This window comes from Carassius auratus, chromosome 3 (genome assembly GCF_003368295.1).
Source record: "Carassius auratus strain Wakin chromosome 3, ASM336829v1, whole genome shotgun sequence".
NCBI lineage: Eukaryota > Metazoa > Chordata > Actinopteri > Cypriniformes > Cyprinidae > Carassius > Carassius auratus.
Window position 1 is genome coordinate 27898488 of NC_039245.1, and position 24044 is coordinate 27922531.

General features: G+C 38.2%; 1 protein-coding gene across 4 annotated transcripts in view; it reads right to left on the minus strand.

Moving 5' to 3' along the window:
* Positions 1-13006: 13006 nt before the first annotated feature.
* The window catches only part of LOC113053203 (BAH and coiled-coil domain-containing protein 1), an 81284-nt gene continuing 70246 nt past the window's right edge, over positions 13007-24044 (minus strand). For all 4 annotated transcript variants that reach the window (XM_026218042.1, XM_026218060.1, XM_026218035.1 and 1 more), the window contains 7 exons: positions 23632-23707; positions 20537-20645; positions 20315-20425; positions 18925-19062; positions 17586-18796; positions 16764-17000; positions 13007-15494 (listed from right to left, as the gene is read on the minus strand). In XM_026218042.1, coding sequence (XP_026073827.1) covers positions 15285-15494; positions 16764-17000; positions 17586-18796; positions 18925-19062; positions 20315-20425; positions 20537-20645; positions 23632-23707 — 2092 coding nt within the window. In that variant the 3' untranslated portion in view covers positions 13007-15284. The remainder of the gene's footprint in view (positions 15495-16763; positions 17001-17585; positions 18797-18924; positions 19063-20314; positions 20426-20536; positions 20646-23631; positions 23708-24044) is intronic.

Consider the following 24044-nt stretch of genomic DNA (forward strand, 5'->3'; position numbering starts at 1 on the left):
CACATCAAGGAAACAGGAATGCCACTCTGACTCCATTATGACCTGTTCTTCTTTTTATGAATGACTCTTAATCAAGACACCCAGACAACCTGCTGACAGTGGGAAAACAGCCTCCTGTGTTTGAATTACTGCTGTATTACAAGCCCTTTCTGTAGCAATGCTAATAAATGTCACTGGCAGAGGAAATGATATCAAACAACACTTTCATTTGTTTACTCGGGCATTAAAAGTCACAATCATGTGAGGGATCCTTTTATATCTGTTTACCATTATGTTGATATACAGTAAAATTAATCACACAACAAGGTATCGATATAGGCTTACATATATTCAATCCTTGGAGACTCTAGTTAGAAGCCATAGACACACATTTCTATAAAAACAGACAGACACTGATTGTGTGGGAGAGAACTCTAGTGAGCAAACAGGTTCTTCCTTTGACCAGGACACATATAAATGTGCATAACGCAGCTGTTTCATTTATAGCAGTCCTGGACCTTTCAGATAAGGCCATTTTTCAGGTTGCCATCCATTAGCACAATAGACTTGCATCCATTAGGCTGCCAAACTCCCAGCATGCCTCATTTAAAGGGCCAGTGTACACGTTACTTCTGCTAGAGATCAGACTCAAGCATGTTTATGTACAAACCCAATTAAAAAAAAAAAGTTGGGACACTGTACAAAATGCAATTATGTGGAAGTTTCACATTTCAATATTTTATTCAGAATACAACATAGATGACATGTCAGATGTTTAAACTGAGAATATGTATCATTTTAAATTTCAAGGCATCATCACATGTCAAAAAAGCTAATGTCTGGGGACTGAGGAGACAATTTGCTCAAGTTTAGGAATAATACAGGCTTCTAGTTGCTCAACTGTCTTAGGTCTTCTTTGTCACATCTTCCTCTTTATGATGCTCCAAATGTTTTCTATGGGTGAAAGATCTGGATTGCAGGCTGGCCATTTCAGTACCCGGATCCTTCTTCTACGCAGCCATGATGTTGTAATTGATGCAGTATGTGGTCTGGCATTGTCATGTTGGAAAATGCAAGGTCTTCCCTGAAAGAGACGACATCTGCATGGGAGCATATGTTGTTCTAGAACTTGGATATACCTTTCAGCATTGATGGTGCCTTTCCAGATGTGTAAGCTGCCCATGCCACACACACTCATGCAACCCCATACCATCAGAGATGCAGGGTTCTGAACTGAGCGCTGATAACAACTTGGGTTGTCGTTGTCCTCTTTAGTCCAGATGACATGGCGTCTCAGTTTTCCAAAATGAACTTCAAATTTTGATTCCTCTAACCACAGAACAGATTTCCACTTTGCCACAGTCCATTTTAAATTGTTTGACCTATACAGTTTTAAAGAGTAAAACAAAAAAAATCTATGTAAAAAAAACAAAAAAAAATCTAACTTCAAAGTAGAAATAATGAATGAACGATTTTAATGACATAACTTCTTTTGTTGAAAAGTTGAAGTCTGTTAGTTTTGTTCATATCAACTCTTGAGACATACTAATGCCAAAAATTAAAAAATGGTCAAAATTAAATGAGTTCATAATAGAGAAAAGGTAGAAGGGGATAAAGAGATGTGGGAGGCAGACAGAGAGAAACGATACTTTCCTCATGACCCCCTTCTCAAGGTCTCTGCTGGAGTCAGGTGTCCAAGATCCTTCCCACAATCCAACGAGGCACTATAAATTCCCCTCGGCCGCACCGGATGTGTTTCCCTCTGACGACTTTTACTGCGTTCTCACACACAGAGGTGGTAAAAAGACGATTGATTTATACACTTGATGATAAATACGGCAGGCTAGTCACAACGTGGCCAGTTTAATCCACCGTGGAGATGGAAACCAGGATCAGAGCTTTTATGGGCACCCAAAGGAAATAGCTGACAAACGCATGACCAGTGTTCCTGAACAAGTGCTATGAAGTAAAATGAATGTGTGCGAGTGAAACGGGCTGAATAAGGAAGGATAAACATTAAAAAGGTGTCACACACAAGTAAACATCCAGGAAAGAAGGATTCTTGATTGTGTTTGTTCTGTATTATGATTGTTACTGTTAGGCCTGTATCTCTTTATAGACTCTTAAAGGGATAGTTCACCCAAAATTAACTAGTTAAAAAAGTTTGTCAAGACAAACTTTAAGTTGGCTTGAGAAAGCCTGACCAGAAAGTTTGAAAAGTTTAGAAAGTTTGAAAAGTTTTGAAAGTTTAAGAAGTTTAAAAAATACAGTGATTAACATATTGCTAAAATTACAAGCAAGTGAATACCATGTCATTAGCATGTTTAGCAAAGTTGCTAGCATGTTGCTAGCATGATTAGCAAGTGACTAGCATGTACTTAGCATTATTAGCATGTTGCTAGCATGTCGCTAGCATGATTAGCACGTTGCTAGGATGTCGCTAACATGTTTCTAGCATGATTAGCATGTTGCTAACATGTTACTAACACGTCGCTACCATGTTGTTTGCATGATTAGCATGTTTCTAGCATGATCTGAACATCTGAACACCCTGTCAATGAAAGTCTATGGGATTTTTAGGATTTTAATCTTCATTTTTATGAAAATCATAAGTCCAATCAGTTAGAAAAGATATAGCACACCCGGCGGGTATACGATGAAGAGCTGGGATGAGTTTGGAGTCTGTAGAGTTAAAGGAGTAGCAGTTGCAAAATTTTGGGTCAGAAGAATTAGAAGAATAATAATAAGTTTAAATAGGATTTCAGTAAGTTGGATTTCTCAAGCCAACTTAATTATTCTGTTATCCTTTACACTGATCAACTTTTCCTCCACTATAGCTATTATATTTTTTAACAAAGTTGAGCTCAGTGAAACCCAGTGGCATTGGCATGCCTATGTTTAGTGAGATCAATTTTAGTCTGCTCCTCACACAAAGCTATATTATTGCTTTTTCCATTTCGATTTTCCATTTATTGTATGAAAAATAAAATATGTATGCTAAATTGCCTTTGACAGGGAAAAAAAAAAAACTTTAACACTTTACTTAAAGGCTTATGTATAACACATTATAAAAATATTCATATTGTGCGTTGTAATGCATTAAATCATTTCATAAGTAATTATAACCAAACTTAAAATGTATTATAATATTTGAAGGTTTGCTCGTCAGGTGCATTATACTTTCTAAAGGTGTAACAATGAATAGATTTATGAGTATTATAACTGTGGTTACAATTATTCATAGGCATAATTAATGCATTCAAACTTCTTTTATGATGCTTTATGTATAAAGGTGTTAGGTTAAAGTGTGACCATAACATCTAATGGGTTTGGTTGTATGAGGGTGAGGGAATACTGACTGAATTGTCACTTTTGAGTGAACTGTGGATACTGTGGATACTGTGGTCCTTTTTAAATCATGTCATTTAATGTGGATTTCAGGTAAATGTAGGGCTCCATTCAGTTAGCGAAGGAGAGGAATGTTAGAAAGCTCTTCTTGTGATTATAGTGTAGTGTTCATTTATTTGCTCCTGAAAGCACCATGGCTGATTCTGCTCTCATGTCTCTCTTTACTGCTGTCTGTCTGTTGGAGGTTTACAAACGTGTTTGGCAGGCTTTCCTCCTGGCAGCTGGGCAGGAGGTTTGGCGTGCGTCTCAACCAGAATATGCTTCATTCTCCCAGAGCCAGTGTAATTCTAATTTATGTTCTCTAGGGATCCATCATGTTCCCAATAAAAGCCATTTAACAGATGATTCCAGCTGTCTTTGATGGCATTCAAGTAGGGGCCCAGTCAGGGGACAAAATCCACCGACTCCTAGTTTTGAGTTTAAGGACCGTGAATGTAAAAAATAAAAATAAAAACAAAAAAATAAAAACGATTTGGTTGCTTTTTCCATTTCACATAAAATTGTGTTACTAGAAATCTGCAAGCTTAGATTAAAAACAGCCGCATGGTAGGTCAAAGGTTAATAAGGGCACTTTTAATCCCTGTGCTGATTGGTTGACTCAGTCGCTTCCTGTTTGTGCAGCTGTGCACGGAAAGAGAAGATGGAGAGAATGAGAGACAGAGGCAGCGAGAGGACATGAGCATCCTGAAGGTGCAAACAGAAAGTGCGAGCCGTGACCCCTGAGAAAGAATAAGATGCTCAGCTCAGGGTGAGGAGCAGATGACCTTCGTCAAGCCCTTTGAGATGCAGTTCTCTCTGAAAGACATTAACACCTTTCATCACATTCCCTTTACACTGAGATTCTGGAGAGGTTTGCCATTCAACCATATTCAGTGCTGTATACATTACAAAGAGAATTTATTAGACAACTGAAATAATTTTGAATTCTCGTTTTTTAAGATAAAAGATATGGTAACAATATATATATTTTTTTTTGATAGTCCACTTTAGACATTGTGCTGACTAAATAACTTTGCAAATGCATGTAATCTAGCAGTCATTAGAGTATTAGTAGACTGTCTGCTCAATAGCTGCTTTATTTTGATGCTCCCCAACAGTCTACTAAATATAAGCAACTTTTTCAACATATAACTTGACATTTAGTTGCAAAGTTACTTAGTTGAATGTGTAAAGTGGACTATTAAAAAAAACCCAAATAGCTTTATGTACTATAGAAACATAGAGTTGTGCTGCAGTGTTTTCCTTAGTCACTGACCAAACTAATGTAATCCAAGAGAAGATATCTGTGTTTGGAAAAAGTACTGTATGTGAGGACTGGATTATAAATTCATTTAAGATGACAGCTGGATGCAGAGACTCAAAAAACCCTTAACAACACCAAACATTTGAATAGCAGTGTTTACAGAACTGGTTCATTACTAATAATAAATGACATGATGAACACTGTTAGTAGCATCATTTAGTTACTCTTATTAGGTCATGAAATGCATTAAACATTAACATTAAGCCAAGGTTTCCCAAACTGGGCTTAATGTAAGATCTGCAGTGGGGATGTTGAATGATAAAAAGCTTATAATTAATTAAATCATAAATCTGTGAAATAAAACTAATTTAAACACTATTATGAAATATACATATTTTATGTGATTACCCTCATGTTACTGTGACACTGTGAAATATTAACTTCCTCACAGATATTTCAAGTAAACATTTTATTTTAAGGGGCTGACAAAAGCATTAGGGAAGCCCCTTATTTTATATGTATAAACATTAAAAGCATGGAAACAACAACGACATTACAGACAATTTCAGACTTCGTCAGACTTCCAGAATCAACAAGGCCACTGATAATGACAAAGACTTAGTACTTGCTCTGTTATGCATTTCATACATGGTCTAATTGCTTGAGAGCTTGTTTCCCCCCAAATTCACAAATTCAAATTTGTAGAAAAAAGATATATTATCAAAAAGATATTTTGAAATATTTGGAAAAACTTGAGGGTGAATAGTTGATGACAGAATTTTCATTTTTCGTGTGAATGATCTCTTTGACGTGAATGTGACGAGGTGCAGTTGTAGCTGTGGTCGTTTGGTGGCAGTGTGTGTGAGAGATATCACGTTCTCCCTCATCTCATGCTCACAGAAGCGTACAGGTGGTGCAAGTCAGGGCTCAACTGAACAAATGTGCATGTGTGTGTGACGGCGGCTCACATTACATTATCCTCAGACTCTCAAAGGGTTAAGAGATGTCAGCCGCTGTAGTCATTAAGTCTTTTAGAAGTAGACTGTAAATCAGAGAAGAGACCTGTACAGCTGCTCCAGTCCTCCTCTCAACCCTCACTAATGTGTCCAGGTTTCTCTACACTGCTGGACTCAAACCTGAATACACACCAACTCACAGGATGGGGTGCGGGGAACATTTACAGTGTTCAAACTATCAACAGAATAACGGATTTGTGTCCCGTTATTTATATGAAATAAATGTCTCTTGTTCGTTCAACAAGTGCTGATATCACAGTATGAAATTCCAAAATTGAATTTGTATTTTATTTGCCCGACAACTCTGTTCTGTTAATTATATAAGTTAAGTATATTGTTTGCTCCAGTAAAAGTGTTAGCCTGAATGCACTGTAAGTCGCTTTGGATAAAAGCGTCTGCTTAATGCATGAATGTAAATGTAAAAATTGTCTGAAATATCTGAATAAAAACTGTGTTTTAATAATGCAGGTGTATTCATTTTTTAGTAATTGAGGACATTGCTACTCCTTGCCAAGATGCAGGAAATAAAAGCATATTTTTTGAAATAGTAACTACAAAATGGGCTGTTTCTAAGAAATATACAGTACTAAATCTGGGACATAAGGAACTAGACACACGCATTCATTTTCTAAAAATTGCATTTTTCATCACACTTGCATCATTTTAAGAAATAAAACTGTATTGTACTATAAGCATGTTATATTCCTTTTCGTTTTTAGGATTCCCAAATTAGCTTAATCAAGTGGCATAATCCTGTAAAGCCTACTTTATCAAATCTGATATACAAATGTTACAAATTGATAAGCGAAAGCCTCTTATCTTTATGATTAAAACTTTACATTATTAAAAATGATTACCTGTGCTACTTCCCTGCATGGGTCATTCCTCATCGTCCTGTTGTGCTCTCACTGCTGTGGACACTTAAGACCTTCCCATTATTCACCTGTTTCTCAGCTTACTCTGCATTGCTCATCCGTTCGTCTCATTGTCAGTGAACACCGCATCTGGAAGCTCCTGTCTTGTGTCTCTCTGTCTGGCTGACAGACGCTCCACAATATGGGTTTATCCGCACTAGCACTGTCAGAGACTGAGGTTGTGAGTGTTACTCTGGATCTGTTGAAGACAAGTGGTTTGGACGTGTTTAGTGATTTTGGGTTTGGCAACAGCTGACACTATTTTACACTTCACACTGAGCAGCAGTTTTATGGAAACACAGCGCTCTCCTTTTCACCCCTCCAAACCCAACACACACCGCAGGGACATCGCTCATTCTGTGGCTTGTGTGTGAGGCTGCAGATGCAGGGAACTTCCTGTGTGTGTGTGTGTGTGTGTGTGTGTGTGTGTGCGTGTCTGAGTCCTCACCCAACTCTCTCACTCATTAGAGCTCTGAATGAGCCACCTGTGTGTCTCAGTTGGGCAGTAACCCCATCTGACACCCCACTAATCTACTCAGAGAAAGACGGATACGAGTGAGATAGACAGAGACTGAGAAAGATAATATGATAGTGACAGATCATTTATCACAGACCGAGGAGAGGGATGGGTGTCCCAAACGGTGTGCTCCTTCTTCATTATTGGACAATAATTGCACCCTGGGGTGTTCAGGTGTTTCTTTTTTCTTCATGAGGATATACTGTTTGTAACCATATTAAAGTTTATTTTTAGAAATTCAGACACTTTTATGTGTCATTGTCTTTTTTATCATTTAATCATCAGTATTAAAAATGTTGTCATTCATTTATGCAATATTATAAAATTAGACAAATGTAATATTCATTAAAAAGTATCTAATATAGGCAGATTGATGTATGCAAACAACAACAAAAACATAAAATTTGCATTTCTGCAAAATCCTTTTGTCTTTAATCCTCTTGAGTTGATGAAAACCACTTTGATAATGCGTGTATTATTATCACAAATCACATTTGGCCTAATTACTACAAGCAAAAACCACACTGAATGTCATCCGTTTATGCGAAATACTTTGTCAAATACAGTTGTTGATACATGAAACATGTTAAAATTAAAATAATGACAGTCTTTTTGTTTGTGTAGATTACACGGCTCTACTCCCACAGAAAATGTTGAAGTAATTGTTGTTTCAAGTGTTGGAGTTGTTTGAGTATTTGCCTCGGCTGTTCCCCGTCAAAATGCACTTCAGTCTAGTCCCACATTCAACAGGATTCAGTTATTTGACAGCTATGGGTCACTGCACTAAATAAATAAAGGGGAATTGGGTCAAAGCTGTTACTGGATTGTGGAATATAACAATGCTTAGCTGACCACTCAGCATCCCTTGCCTCAATTTGTTAAATGTCTGGGGTGTTTGTGCCACTTTTAGTGACATTGTTGACCCGGACCCTGGTTAATTCCTGATGCTGGATGGAACAAGTACCAACAATAGGGTGAATTGGACTAAAACCAGCATGAACATTTAAGAGAGAGCGAGAGCTAAGGAAAGGGGGGAGGAGAAACAAGCGGAAGGATTGGTGAAGCATCTCACAATGAGCTATTGAGCAGATGTAAGTGCTCTCATTACGCAGATGTGGTGGGTGTATCTGAGCTGTGCAGCACAATCGCTCGCAGTGATTCTGTGTCGACTGAAGATATGGAGTTCATAGGGACAGAAGGAATAATGTCTTGGACGAATCCCAGAACCCCTCCAGTGTGATTAAGGCCTCGGCGTGCATGTTAGAAGCTCCTTGTGCAGTGACATTTAGCTGCTGTTACCATGACAGCTATGACATCATCAGTCACCATACATAATGATAGACCAGATCTGTGCTTTCTTTAAATGACTTGTGCAGTGCAGACAGCCATTAAATGTAGGTGTAAATAAGGGGCTGTTTTACTGTTTTACGTTTTAAGGCTTCTCTATAAGCTTCCATTTCTATCAAAGATCTTAGAAAAAGTTCATATATGAATAATAATTGAATCTTTGAAAGATTGCAGTATGGTTTTCCGCTCCCAACATAACACTGAATCTGCTCTGGTTAAGATTGCTAATGACCTTGCAGCTGATGATGGCTTACAGTATACTCTGTTTCAATCCTCTCTGATCTAAGCTCAGCCTTTGACACAGTCCATAATATCTTGATCAACCGTTTAAAAAACATATGTTGGTATCAGAGATGTAGCTCTTGTTTGGTTTATTTCTTATTCGTAGAAAAGGTCTTTTTCAGTTGTGCTTGGAGATGCCTTCTCTTCTCATGCTCCTTTATTTTGTGACTAATTTTGATCATATGGCTTTTTCTTAATATTGATGGTATTTTTTGTATTTTGTAAATGTACTTTGCAATGTAATTTATTGTAAAGCACTTTGTAGCTTCGTTTTGAAAGGTGATACATAAATTAATGTTTACTTACTCCCAGAGGTAACTTGGTTCTAAGAATTTTTTACACGAATTTGTATAAACACCGAACATGAAAAACACCCCTGAAAAACTGCTTAAATCAAATCGACTACTTCTTTTACTATTATTGGTATTATTATATCTATTGTACACTGTGCACAAAATGCAAATTTAGTAGATACATACAGTATAATGTAATGCATTTGCCAAAACATCCAGTATACAATGCATGGAATTATGTTTCCCATGATGCCATATGAGCACTCTCTGATTTGAGTACTGGAACTAACTGTATAAAATAAAAATCTCTAGATACATTAATATTAATTAACAACATACTATAGAATTAGGGATTTGGTTTAGGGATGATATGCAAAATTTACTGTCATAAAATAGAAATATAAACAGTAGTTAATGCCTTGCATTTTTTCTGTTTATCTCTTTTCTGTCAGTTCTCCCTCCTCAAGCAGGATTGTTTTCTTCAGTGTCATTCATGTTCATTAAGTTCATTTAGCAGAAAACTCAGGTCTATAGCCCAAAAGCCAGGGCCTAATCAAGCCAAAATCACATACTTTAAGTACTTTTTACCTTCTACGTTAAGGAAGTATGCCTATTAAGATGAAGCATGCATCTGTGTGAATTTGCTACACCCTGTACAAAGCATACATCAATGTATTTTGAATCATTACCTTGATAGCAAAGCAGATACAATGAGGCAGTTAGTTGTAAGTACAGTTAGCTAACAGTCTTGTGGATGAACTGTTCATGAAGGGATTCTTACATCTAAGAGGGACCCAAATGCATTTGGAATTAGCCCACAGACAACCTTGGCTTTTTAATTTCCCATGATAACCTTCACTGATGATGTGCAGTCATCCAGATCCTCATGTCAGCCCCATTGGGCCACTCCAAACACTGCAGATGGGTGGGAGTTAATGCTCGGAAAACAGGAACTCCCTAATCAACATCAGCCGTGTGCAGCACCAAACAGAGGTCTCATTCAGCAGCACTCTTAGATTGACTTGATGGGTATTTAACATATAATGTGTTTATGGACATCAAATGGACATAAAAGCATCGCATGCGTGAAACTGAAAAAGAAAGAAAGAAAGAAAGAAATAGAAACAGCTACATTTTGGATTATGTCACACAAGTATTGCAACAAAGCTCTTTAGGAGATTTAGACACCCAGTAAGTGCTGCTGTTTGAGTGGTCTGCACATTTAATTTCACTGCGACATTCAACAAGAGTTTATTTTGAGTACAACACTAACAAGATCCAGAGCGCACTGGCTGTAAATACAAAGACAACATTTATTAGACTGTCTCACCCCAGACATAAACAAATTTAAGTGACAGTAACAGGTGGAAATAACAGAGACTTGTGGAGTTGACACTGTATAAGTTTCAGTAAGTGAGTGTATAAGTGACCGCTTTACACAGAGAGGGAACACATGCAGCCGGGAGACTCTGTAATCTGGTGTAAAGCTGTTAGTGCTGCTGAAACCAAATCTGTGTCTACAGAGCAAGTCTAAAGCAATCAGCAGCGGAGGTGTGGATTAGACTATCCAAACTGGAACAGAGTCCTGCCTGACGCTCACACACACACACACACACACACACACACTAGAGATGCAAAATGAAGAGAATAATACATTTGCATTTGTTATGTCTGGGGAGAGACAGTCCAATAAATGTTGTCTTTGCATTTACAGCCAGTGCACTCTGGATCTTGTTAGTGTTGTACTTAAAATAAACTGTATTTAAGTTTCACTGCCTTCTGAAGTAAGCACAAACAGCACTCTTGTCTCATCTGCAGCGTTTCTTATAGCTCCAGTTCTTCCACCATTTCTGTAATAAGTCCTCCAGCACGAGAGATCATTACATTCCCATTAAAGTTGAGTTAGTGTGTAAACTGAGCGCTGGTCCTGTTCATGTCTTGTAGCACCTCATTGAGCTCTCAGGACCCCTGCGCACACCCGGAGACAGCAGGGTCACGCAGAGGGTGAGACATTTATGAGATTTGCTCTGGATGCCATTTCTCCGGTAGACAACAGGCACTGCACCTCAAATAAAGAGCGGCGAGGTATGTTTTCTCAAAGACATTTCTCATTACTCACATGGACTTCTGTGGAGTTTGTCATTTATTCATTGGATGGAAAAGAGAAGCAGGAGCTTTTCAGAATATCTTGCATGTTCCATAAAAGAAAGTCTGTTTCTGTTTTTGTTTAAAAACAGCCAAATCTATTCACCAGTCACCGTCTGTCAATCAATCACTGCCACTGATGATTTTAGCTTCATTAATAAGCCAAGCTTTTCATATGTCAAAATATGATATATTTATAGGATTTGTATCATCATAGTTATGCTTTATTAGATGTGCTTGCCATGACAGATTTCATTGGTTGTTTTGTTCGTAATACAGTTAATAAAGTGTTTTTGAATATGTTATAAAACCATAATTACTCTTTGTAAATTTTGTGTGACCATTAAATGACCATAACATTGAAACATGTAATTATACACAGATCTACTAATGTTTGTGTCTGCTGTGACTTTTTGTCTTATTTGTATTATTTTTGACTGAGAATCTCCACCCATTACGTTCATATGAGCCACTCAACCAAAGACTATAGAATACCCTAAAACAGTATAATACCCTGTAAAATAGCCTAATAATAGATTATTTCTTAAAGAGACTTTGACTCGACTTACCTGGAGAAGATTCTCCATTTTACATGAAAAAACAATCATCATTTAGTTTGATAAGTAGTTTTTTTTTTTTTTTCTCACAATGTCAAACATTTCAGTTTTACTATCCCTGTAGGGACATTTGATGCCCACAACGTAGGAAATACCTGGACCACACAAATGTTGTTTTTCCATGTTTAAAGGGGATTTTCTATAGACAATGATTGTTAAACTGCACAAAATATACAGTATATTATATTCCCTAACCATAAACAAGCATTCTGAATTTTCTGAAAACATGATTTATAAACTGTTTTCCTCATGCGGACCAAAATTGTCCTGGTAAGATCAAACATTCCAGTTATCACTATCATTGTGGGGACATTTCGAACCACACACACATACACACACACACACTGAAAACTATTTAATAATAATAAATGTACCTGATCTTGTTACAGATGTATACCACAAATAAAAGCTTCTCTTGTTTTTTAAAATCTTTTTTACAAGATGTGCCAACTTAAAATAAAAGTTAAAAAAAAGAGTCCAGTGATTATTATTATTTTTTTAAATGTGATATTTATTCAGAAGCCCTCAATAAAAAATTTTAATACTAAGCCACGTTTACAGTTGATACTCATAAAGTATTATTATTATTTTTTTAAATGTTTACCCTGAAATCAAACCTTACTTTACACATGTACAATCTTTACAATGTTTCAAAGCAAAGAAAGGAGGAAAAAATATAATGGAACAAAATAAACATATAAAGATATACATAATTTTTCATTGAACAAAGTTTAGAACATCTCGTTTTTATCAGAGATTGTTGGACAAGTGGAATATTAAGCACATGCCTTGCAGCATTTAAAGAAAGCTGCTTAAAAGGACAGACGTTCCTGCGTCCTCCTTATCACTTCCTGTTACCCACCAGCCTTTGCAAAAAGCTTAGAAATGCCGAGTGTCGTTCAAATATTTAGCCAAAGCAGTATTGCACCTTTGCCATGAACAAGTGACCTGCTCTTGTAACATATCAGACGTGCTGACCTGAATACCCTTGTCCCCTACACAACAAAACACCTTTGACCTTCATTTGGGAACATTAATGACGTTTCTCCAGGTTTAAAAGGAGATTGTAACCCGCCTGTGTGACTTACAGTACAGGCAGATCCTTAGATAACATGCATGCTTAACTTATGCTAAGTACATTCACCACTCTATCCAGTGCCCTCTTGTGTCAAAACTGTCAAATATAAAGGCAGAGTACAAAAAGTCACACACACAAACTCACAAACCTTTTTATATAAACCTTGCTCTGAGTATGTTTTTGTTTCTTTAATAAACAAATTTAAACAAATCCTTACATACTACATATCAGTCATACTGGAAATATGTCAAACTATTAATGGGGAACAAGTCATAAGCATTACTGCCTATTATTAAAAAAAAAAAAAAAATTGAAAATTTTATGTATAATTCACATTTGCCATTCTGATCGAATAATGAGGGAAGAAAGACAGAGCTACTTGTTCAGTCCTCACACCAAAAATGAAAGGTCAAGTTGTGTGCATTGCATTGTGGGATACAGAATTCCATGCTCTATGTATACTGCACATTTTGACATAGTAAGTCACCCATGTATTCTATACATATAGAAAAATATGGATGCTGTGTACAGTATACATACTATATCCTGCAGCAGTAAGAGAAGTATGCTACTCCAAGCATACAGCCACATGCATGCTTTTCATTCACTCTGCAATAAGCAATGACGAGGCCAAATGTGGCAATGGGCCTTGCAGGGCTGAAGCTGTTGTTAATGGGGTGGAAAGAGGTGAAGGTCCGACTGTAGCTCAAGCCATATGTACGTTAGTACGACACCTTTGGGTCAAATAGATCACAGACATTTTCATTACGATCTATTGGTTTGTAATGAAACAGTAACACTGTAAATAAATAAACATTAATGATAAAAAACAACATAATAAAAACACTTACAATACAGTGAAGATTGCATAATCAGAAATGACTATTTTTGGCACAAAAGAAGAACACTATGATTCTGTGAGCCTTTGAAACAGTGGATGCTCCTTCATGCGTGGATGTGATTGTCCCTCACAGTGAAAACTGAGTGCACGGAGCACACTCTGACTGTACACCAACTTCTCTATCAACGCCAGCGGTGCCTAGTGCTCTAACAACCCCTTGCTTTTAGTGCCCTGACCCTGGAGTACTAAGATAATCAATCAGGTGCATTTCACCATGAACAGAAATACCACTTTCGATGGGTGCTAAAGTTAAAAATGCAGTAAAAATGTCGATAAACAAAGAAATATGTACATACAGTGCAGGATGCATTGGGAAACAAAATGCATCAGATACAGTAATAACACATGTCGGAATTATTTTTCCTTTTTTTTTCAGCCATTTTAAGTGAATCTCACAAATTAGGCCAAGAACAAAAAAATAACTATGTCCAGGCAAGACCTTGACATTTTCATTGCTGTAACGAGAATGACATTGTGCTTAATGCATCAGTTTAAATGGTCCTAAATTCTGGCTTTGTGACTTCTTCCTGATTTTCATGTGAAAAATGACCTTGGCATTTCTTTATGAGATTCTTGCTTATACTTTCCTTAGTTGTAGACTAATTTCAAAATCTGATTCAATTTAACCACTAGTGTCAAATTTGTAGAACTACACACACACACACACTTTGTTTTAACATTAAAGTGTTTCGAGTCTGCAAACATAAGGGGGAAAAAAAGGTTAAGAGTAAAAAAGTAAGACATTAAAGGAACAAATAGCCAAAGTGCAGCCGATGAATGGATGGTGCCCCGTGTAACCCTTCTCTCACTGACTCCTCTCTCACTGTATCAGCAGGCTGTGTGCAGTGCAATGCAGACCTCACAGAAACCAACAACTACTATATCACTCACTTGTACAAAAATAAATCCATCAGAACAGGGTAAGATAAGCCTCTGTACATTACACTTATATAAAATAGCTTTGAATATTTACATATAGACAACAACAAAGACAACACACACACATTAAAAAAAAACCTGTCCTGTACAATATACACCTGAATAAAAAGACATGTTAAGAGGTACTGAAGTGTATGGCTTGATAGGAAATAATTCCCAATATATATACATAAATGAACTTAATATATATTTATAGATCTAAATGTACTTAAATATCCCTGGAATCATGAAAGTGACGTGCAGAGAGCGCCCCCACACCACCGCTGCCTACAACATGGCTCGAGTCTTCATAATCTCCTGCCATGTTCTCCAAACCAAGAGTTTTGCCTTGGTGATCGAAGATCAGAAAACGGTTCATATCAAATTAGATCCACAATAAGTCAACCTCAGAATAGAATTAGGACCATAGATAAACTGCATCTACTGTAAGGTATCGCTAGGAGGAGCATGCACATATCTCCCCGGAGTAGACAGAGTTGATGGGTATGAGGGTGGTCTACTTCCTGGTCCTCTCTAAGAATGCCCTGTCTCTTATTAGCAGTGCGACATCTCTGACTTTGGACTAAAGACAACTCAGTAGTATACACAGACAAGCAAGTCCAGTGCTAACAGAGGATGGACATCCCGTCTGCAGTGAGCAGCTGGCCACTGTTGGGGTCGTAAGTGCCGGCCAGGTAGTACAGGTCATGATAGCTCCCATCAGACTTCCTGTTGTGGGTCAATCGCTCGTATTCCTCAAGTGTGACCACCTGACACTTATGAGAGATTGTCTGGACATCGTTTTCATCCTCATGGCATGACTGGTACAGGGCATGCTAAAAGCAATGAAAAAATATATAATTCACATTTTCTCTCGCTTACCTGCTAACATTTTCATAATATCAGCATTCATGAATGGACTGTCAAAAATTGACATGAGAACAAACACTGAATAGCTCTACTAACTTTAATTATTACCTGGGTGCAAATTTGATGATTTCTACAATGCTAATGAATGCTAATTATGTTTGATGACTGAATCGAAGGTTCTTCATGACTTAAAAAATAAAGATAAGCAACTTCAACCAATATTGTATAATTTTTTAATTTGCGGTACTGATTTATTCAGTACAACTTAGTAACTCTAGGCTTATTTTAACTGTCCATTGTGCAGTCCCTCCAGAAAAACGCGATTATGCGATCGCCTGATTTAATGCATAATCAGCCAAAGGCTGCATATTTATGCGGGGTCGCATAAATTGCCGATTTCAGAAAGCAAAATATGCGGGGATAGCATGATTTCATAATCCCTTTATTTTCGTTGCAAAAAACTCACATATATATTAGCAGAAAGTTGAAAAATGTTGCGTTTACTTCACACAAGTAAAGCACCATGGGAACCTTATGAAGTGACGTAATTACGTGAACATCATCTGCAAACCCCTGCAAAACTTGAAGCGCGCAAATCATTCTTATTTGCCAACCAAAAATAAGCGCAAAAGAACGCGCGAAGCAGTTTCACGATTTGTTACATGACAGTGAAGCCAAATTATATTGCGAGAACTTGCGAAAACTGCGGTTTGATGAAATAGAGAAAAAAAGGTGATTCCCCAACACCCCCTTCTCACTAGGCTACTAACACTGTTGTAGTTTCATTCAGAAGTTGATGCAACTTTACAGTTGTAAGATTGCACTTTTTTGTTACAGAACAGTACCAAAAACTTACAGTTGTAATTACATTAGTAGTATGTAAAATAATTTACGTTGCAGTAAGAGATTGCAACTTAAATATTCTGTGATTTAGTATGCTCGCTTATCATAGGAAGTAATAATAAATTACTATTTACATTAAGGTAGTAGCCTAGTGAGAAAAAGGTGTTGGGGGAATCACCTTTTTTCTCTTTTTCATCAAACCGCAGTTTTTGCAAGTTCATGTGATTTCATCGCATAAAATTGCAAAAATATCCCGCATATTCCATCGCATTTTTTAAGAAAACGTGCCGCAAAATCAAGGATTTTTGCCCGCAACAATCACAAAAAAAAATCCGCGTTTTTCTGGAGGGACTGATTGTGACTGACAGTACACCATATGTTTTGATACTTACTTTGCCATCACGATGTCTCTTGCCTAGCTTGGTCTCTTCAGGGTGGTAGAACCACTGGACCTTCACGACCATGCTGCTCTGCCATGACTCCCAGAAACTCTCAATGCGGCCAATTAAAGGCAGATGAGGCTGCCCAGTCGAAAGGAACACAGCACAATCTCCCACCCGGACCATGTCCTTGCCACGCACTATAGCCTTGTAGAAAAGCTTCCGGGCCTTTCCCTTAAATCCACGGCGCTAATGTAATAAAGAGAGCTTCAGTTTTTTTTACAGATGTTTGCATACAACAATTATTTAATTTACTGTGAAGCTTAGGTGAAAAGATCACCAATCGCTAATCAGATATTGCAGGGGTCACCAAACTCGGTCCTGCAGAGTTTAGCTCCAACCTGCCTCTACACACCTGCTTGGAATTTCAATGAAACCTAGTAAGATCTCGACTAGCTGGTCCAGATGAGTTTTATTAGGGTTGGAGCTAAACTCTGCAGGACACCAGCCCTCCAGGACTGAGTTTGGTCACACCTGAGCTATCATTTGCACTATAGTTAGCCACCCACTAAACAGCTTATTAAACATAGGCACGGATTAGACACTCAGACCAATGGCTGGGCCATGGAGTGCACTATGTTGACATTAGTAACTACGTATAATGGTTAATACCCAACCACAAGCCTTTCTATTTATACTCAGAATCTAAAAAAAAATGGTAATACACTTTAGGATGACTTGTCATTGATGCTGCAACATTCAATCAATGGGATCCAATGGGATCACCAGTTACTAAATTAATAAGCGAAGCAGTTATCTTCAACACTGACTCACTTGTGTGGGGTTTCCTGACCACCTCCACAGCTGTCTAGATGGCAGGATGGGTGACACTCTGGGTTTGGTCTGGTCTGATAGAAGCCGTTGCCTCTTAACCAGATCTTTAGAGGTTTTGGAGAGTGAACTGGGACACTCTTTCCTCTTCTGTGGCTTGCTGTTAGTACTGTGGCTGCTATGCCTACCTTTGGCACTGGACACTGCCACAGCTTTGGCCACAAAGGAGTGCCGTGGGGGTCCCACAGGGGGTTCAGTGGTCTGGATCAAAGAATGGTGGGGGGTCAAGCAGCTTTGGAGTAACAGTGTGGAGCTTTCTTCATCCTCTGAGCTGTAAGATGAGTCATTTTCAGAAGAGCATACACTTGAACTCGAGAGAGAGCCTGAGCAGGAAGAGCTGGAAGAACCGGAGGAAGACGAGGAGACTGAGATGCGAGAGAGAAAACGGCCAGCTGTTCTCATACCTCCAGAAGCAGGAGCAAGTGCTGCATGGCCAGTCCTCCTTTCTACATCTTCCTCTTCTTCATCCATGTCTGAATAAGAGCTTTGGCAGTCCCTGTGGTAGCCTAGGTTCAAGTCTCCATACTCATTCATGCGCAATGATGGAGAAGGCTTCCTCTGGACTGCTGTCCCTTTTAGCAGGAGCTCTGCTCGTGAGCCATCTCTTTTCCTGTTGTCCTTGACCAGCAGAACTGGGTGTGAATAAGCCTCAGTCCTGGGCAAAGCACCCACCCCATTGGAGCCAAATCCTGAGGCTCCCAGCAACAGGAGAGCCTTACTGTTTTTAGTCTTTGGAGATGTTACTCCTTCATGATCCAATTTGACTAGAAATTCGTCTTTTTTCCCCCGAGATGGTGGTGTTGGCTCCTCAGTCCTCTTCTTTTGACCATAAGAAGTGTTCTTGCCCTCCAGTGAAATCCCAGATGTCTGGCTGCCAAAGGATGAATAACCATTAGCTATGCTGCTAAAGGAGTCAAAGGAGCTACTGCTAAAGAGGCCTTTGGTTGTTGTCATCGTGGAGACTGAAGTTCGAGAGGATGTTTCTGCCACCCTGCCTTTCAAAGCCCTCTTCGAGGCTGAGCCATTTAGCTGAAAAAAGTTAACAGGCATTCTCTTCCTGGATGCAGCCACTGATGGCCATGTCACAGCAGGTGTTGAGCTCTTGGCTACACTGTCTGAGAGAGACTGTTTTAGCCCTGAACCTTTAGGCCTCCCTGTAAAGAAATGTTAAACATTTACAACATTTATGGACATTTCTCGGATCATAGGCACATTTGTAAAGCTGTCTAGATAGGCAACCTGCTACTGAAGGTATTGAGACAAAGAATAAAATAAGTCATACCTGGTCTTCTGACGGGCTTCTCCTGAGCTTTGAATCTGCCTTTATTTGCCGTTCTTTCACTCAGAGTCTTGTTTTCCTGCATGGAGCTATTTTTGTGAAGCTGCCCCTCAGAGACGAGTGCAGGACTCTCATCAGCACCTGAAAGGGCAGAGGAGGTGTCATTGTTTTTTTATTGACCTTTACAATGCATTTCAAATATATGTTAAGTCTAAGAATCAATGATAGAAGCTCAGTTACAAATCCTAGTGAGCTACCAACCTAGACAATGTTCTGAGGGACCATATGAGACAATAGGACTCTTCTAAGATACTTAGTTATGGCTAAAATCTAAGGCAGCATGTTTTTACCTATTACAGATATGGCAATCCCATTGAAAACAAGTGAACATTCAGCAAGACTGGATTGAATCTAAAGAAATATCAGTATAGACTTCAACCCAATATTTCTGTCTACTTTGTATTTATGTGTTTAGTAGAATATTGCTTTGTTAGCTAAGCATGTACTAATGCAAAACACTCCAGAAATCCAATGTGAATGTTAGTCAAATCTCAAATGACAGGAGTTTTTTTTTTTTTTTTTTTTTTTTTTTCAAAAGCACAACATGGTTTTTCAGATGAAGCTGGTTAAAGGGATACTCCACCACAAAATTAAATTTTGTCATTTATCACTTACCCCCATGTCGTTCCAAACCCTTCAAAGCTTTGTTCGTATTTGGAACAAGATATTTAAGATATTTTGGATGAAAACCGGGAGGCTTGTGACTGTCCCATAGACTGCCAAGTAAGTTACACTGTCAAAGTCCAGAAAAGTATGAAAGACGTCGTCAGAATAGTCCATCTGCCATCAGTGTTTCAACCGTCACGAGAATACTGTTTGCAAGCGAATAAAAAAAAATAATGACTTTATTCAACAATTCCTTTCTCAACAGTCTCCTCTGTGTCTCTCCACATCACTTAAACTACCTATTTTTGTTTTCTTCACTTACAAACAGTATTCTCGTGAATATGGACTATTCTCACGATGCTTTTCATACTTTTCTGGAATTTGATAGTGTAACAGTAGCCTCCTGGTTTTCATCCAAAATATCTCAAATTGTGTTCCGAAGATGAACGAAGCTTTTATGGGTTTGGAAGAACATGGGATTAAGTGATTAATTACAAAAACTTTATTTTGGGGTGGAGTATCCATTTAACTGCTGATAAATCTATTCAAGATGCCTTTTGGGGACCATCACCCAAATCAACAAATGCTATGTTTGTCTTCACTGCAGGGTAGGACGCCGCCTGTTTAGACAGCAGACAGAGGTAGCAGACTAGGTTTTATAAAAGAGATAATGACAGATTCTAATCAGATTGTGAGGTAGAAATGTGAAAATCAAAGTGGGACCTACATTGGATTTGGTAATCGGGAGGGAGAAAGCGAATATTGGCGAGAGAGATCCACCCTCTATCTCCATCATCAAACTCCACCATAACCCCACCAGGTTTACCTTCACTACCACCTAGAAGACCACCTTTACTAGTTAATTAAATGTTAACAATTTACAGTAGTTCTTTAAATCTTGAATTGTTATGTGCTAGTTAGGAAAAATAAAATGATGTCTATGTCTCACCCCTTCGCACAAATCCCGGGTAAAGACATCGTGAGCGCTCACTCCAGTAAGCACACACTCTAGTCCTTTCTTTTAGCACAGCCTCAGTGTCAGGGCGTACGTCCAGTACCTAACACACACACACACACACAGGAACAAACTTTTGTCAGGGAATGCCAGTGAAAGTGGTTTCGGACTCCCAAGATGATAAATGACACACACAGAAATCAGTCAGTGAGGCTCTTCTGAATGCAGCACTTATCTCATGCCAGCATGTTAGAGCTGAAAGCCACGAAGCGGAGGTGTGGTAAACACTAACTTGCTGAGTAATAATGAGAAGTGTGTGAATGGAGCGACTGTGATTGTAGGTTTGCAGCGCTTCTCTGTCTAACTCAGCGCCTAGACCCCCCCCATTCAGCACATACCCCTTTCAGGTTTCTTTAATTCACTGTTGCTATGGTAACAGGTTCTCTCTGACTGAAGGGATGTGAAGCTGGACGGTGGTGCGTGTAGATTGGTGTCAAAGGGACATGGAGGAGTGGAACACTCTGGAAAGTGGAAGTTCAGTGTAATTAGAGACAGCTGCTGCAGAGCGTTTACACACAGCTGAATAACAAGTGTGTGTGTGTGTGTGTGTGTGTGTATGTGTGCTGGGGGGGGGGGTTGAAGAGAGAGACAGAAACCCAACTAAAATTATTATTATTTTATTTATTTATTTATTTTAAATAAACGCATGAACAATATATAATGACTATCTTTGCACCGACCAGCTTTTTCAATGGATAGAGCAGATTTTATGCTTTGAAATCATGTAAAGACAAATTTGTGAATACTATTAACCTGTGAACCGTTACCCACGTTTTTGAAGATAGACTTGAATGTGCATGATACAAACCTAAATTTTTATATTTCATGACTGAAAACATTTTGTAACATGATTTTGATGTGCCATTTACATGGTAATGCAATGTCTGATTTTAAAATGGGTTTTAAAGGATGAATTTTGAGATTTTGTGTTTTCAAGTGATATATAACTTCTGATGATTTCTAAAATGTGATAGAGAAAAAGGCAACGAGGAAGTCTTTTTTTTAAACAAAGGTAAAAGCTCCTTTTGTAATGTAGATTTCTGAGGGTGCACTCTTGTCATAAATTCATCTATTACTTTTCCTACATAATTTTTAACAAAAAATATTGGTATAATATATATTTGGGAGTCTTAGACCTTTCCAACGATATATAGTTTGTCAAGATTAGATTAAATTTGATTGTAATATAGTATAGTCAACGTAGGTGTCCCGTATACGGGACGGGGTGACATTTAACAGGTTAAAATGCTGAATTTGAGCTATATATAATGTCAAATTTTCTAATATAAAAATTTATTTAATCAGTATTTACTTTATTCATAGCACCACTCTTCTTTGCAGAAGCGCTCAAGTTCATTTAAATTTGATGGTGACTATTTGTGGACTGCAGTCTTCAAGTCATTCAATAGATTTTCAATGGGGTTTAAGTCTTGACTCTGACTAGGCCATGCAAGGACATTCACCCCTTTCTCTTCAAACGATGTATGCTCAGTTTTGCTGTGTGATTGGGGTCACTGTCATGTTGGAAGGTAAACCTTCTTCCCACTGACAACTATCTGGCAGAGGGCAGCAGATTTTCCTCAAGAATTTGACAGTATTTTGCCCTGTCCATCTTTCCTTCTATCCTGACAAATGCTCCAGTCCCTGCTGCAGAGAAATAGCCCCATACTGTAACAGGATATTTCCACTTCCATGCTTTACTGTAGGAATGCTGTTATTTGTATGGTGAGCTGTATTGTATTTCTGCCAGACATACTGTTAGGAGTTGAGGCCAAATAATAAAATTTGAGTCGCATCTATCTCAGAATCTTCAAGGTACATTTTAGCAAAGCTCAGTCGTGACTGCAATGACCACTCTTTGTCATAAATTCCTGCAACTGCTTCAGAGTTGATTTAGGTCTCTTGGTCGTCCTCTATGGCCAGTTTAGAAGAACTATTCCTTTAAATACAAAGCCTTAAAATCCAATGCTCATGGTCCAAAATGCTGAGGATATTGTAACACTTAACTATCAGTTGATTGCATGTGTATATGGACCAACAATTATAAAATAAGGCTTTTGAATTGCACATAAAAGTCCAGAGTGTACAGTCATTTGTAATGGTGGCTGTTGAGGGAAATATCGATTTGCTCTGCTGGCACATTATAGAAGTTTGCTGTGGGATTTCAAAAGATATGAGGTTGCTGGAAGGGCCCAGTGCACATTGAATAAAGACGTGCTGTGTACAGGCCTCTAAAGGAGGTAGATGTGATTGTGTTCTGGCTGCTAAATAGTGACAGACGTTCATCACCAATTTTGACGGGATGCACTTTCTATTAACAAAATGAACAAAAATCAACAAACGGTCAGTAAAAAGAGATGTTTACATTTCTGAAAACATTGATCTCACTCTCAAAATTGTATTTTGTGTTAATGTTATATGAATGTTACATAATATTTAATTCCTTTGATTTATGTGACTTTCTAGAAATAAACATTAAATAAACATAATATTTGATGATAATAATGAAAAACTAGATATTTTACTTAGCAAGATCTAGCTTAACCAATGTTGGTTTGTAGTAAATTTCACAATGGAAAAAAAAAACATTATTTTTTATTTAATATCAATTAAACATTATTTGGGGCATTATTTAATTTCATGTTATACAAAATCTAATCATTCATACAACAACAAAAACATGGCATTTCTTCCCTATAAAGCGTTAAAGGTACTGGGACACCAAAGTGTACCGTCTTCGTGGAAAGTGTCAAAGAAGTGCATGAGATGTTTGCAGATGTAAGTGCAGTCATGTACGTGAGTAGTTGTGAACAGGGGTAGAGAAATGGTGTGAAGAAAAACAAATTGCTTGCTTGAAACAGGACTTTAGGAAATTGCATTGTATATTGGGATCTCAGGAAAGAGGACATTGTTTTGTGCTGCTCTGTAATGGAAGAGGGGATTTTGAAGGATGTGGTGATGTGTGTGGGTCCTGAGAGGCCAAAGCTCAGAGCGTAGGAAGGTTTGTTTGCTGTAAGTGGGAAACTCACAGCTTCCTGCAAGAGTTGCTCCAGGGAGTAGATTCTGGGTCGGTTTCCTCTCTCCCCATCGATAACAATACTGTAGCTGAAGGGAGAGAGCAGAAAGTACAAAGGAGTTATTTTCAGTGGTGTGTGTAATGCTTGGACATAGGTGTCAAACTCCTATGGAGAGCTCACTTTCATTGGCTGTGTCTGATTTTTTTCAGTGACACTTTTAATGCTGAACAGAGGGTTTAGAGGAAGTGATCCAGGCTGACTTTTGCAACCAACTAAGGGCTATGGGAAACTAGTGGGTGATAATCACTGTTCATTTAACTGTGGTAGTGAGCATAATCCTGTTGGGGAAATGTCAATCAACATGTCTTGGTGCAAAACAGCAACAGGAGTTTACGATAGGTGCAATACCTCCCAAAAGCAAGAAT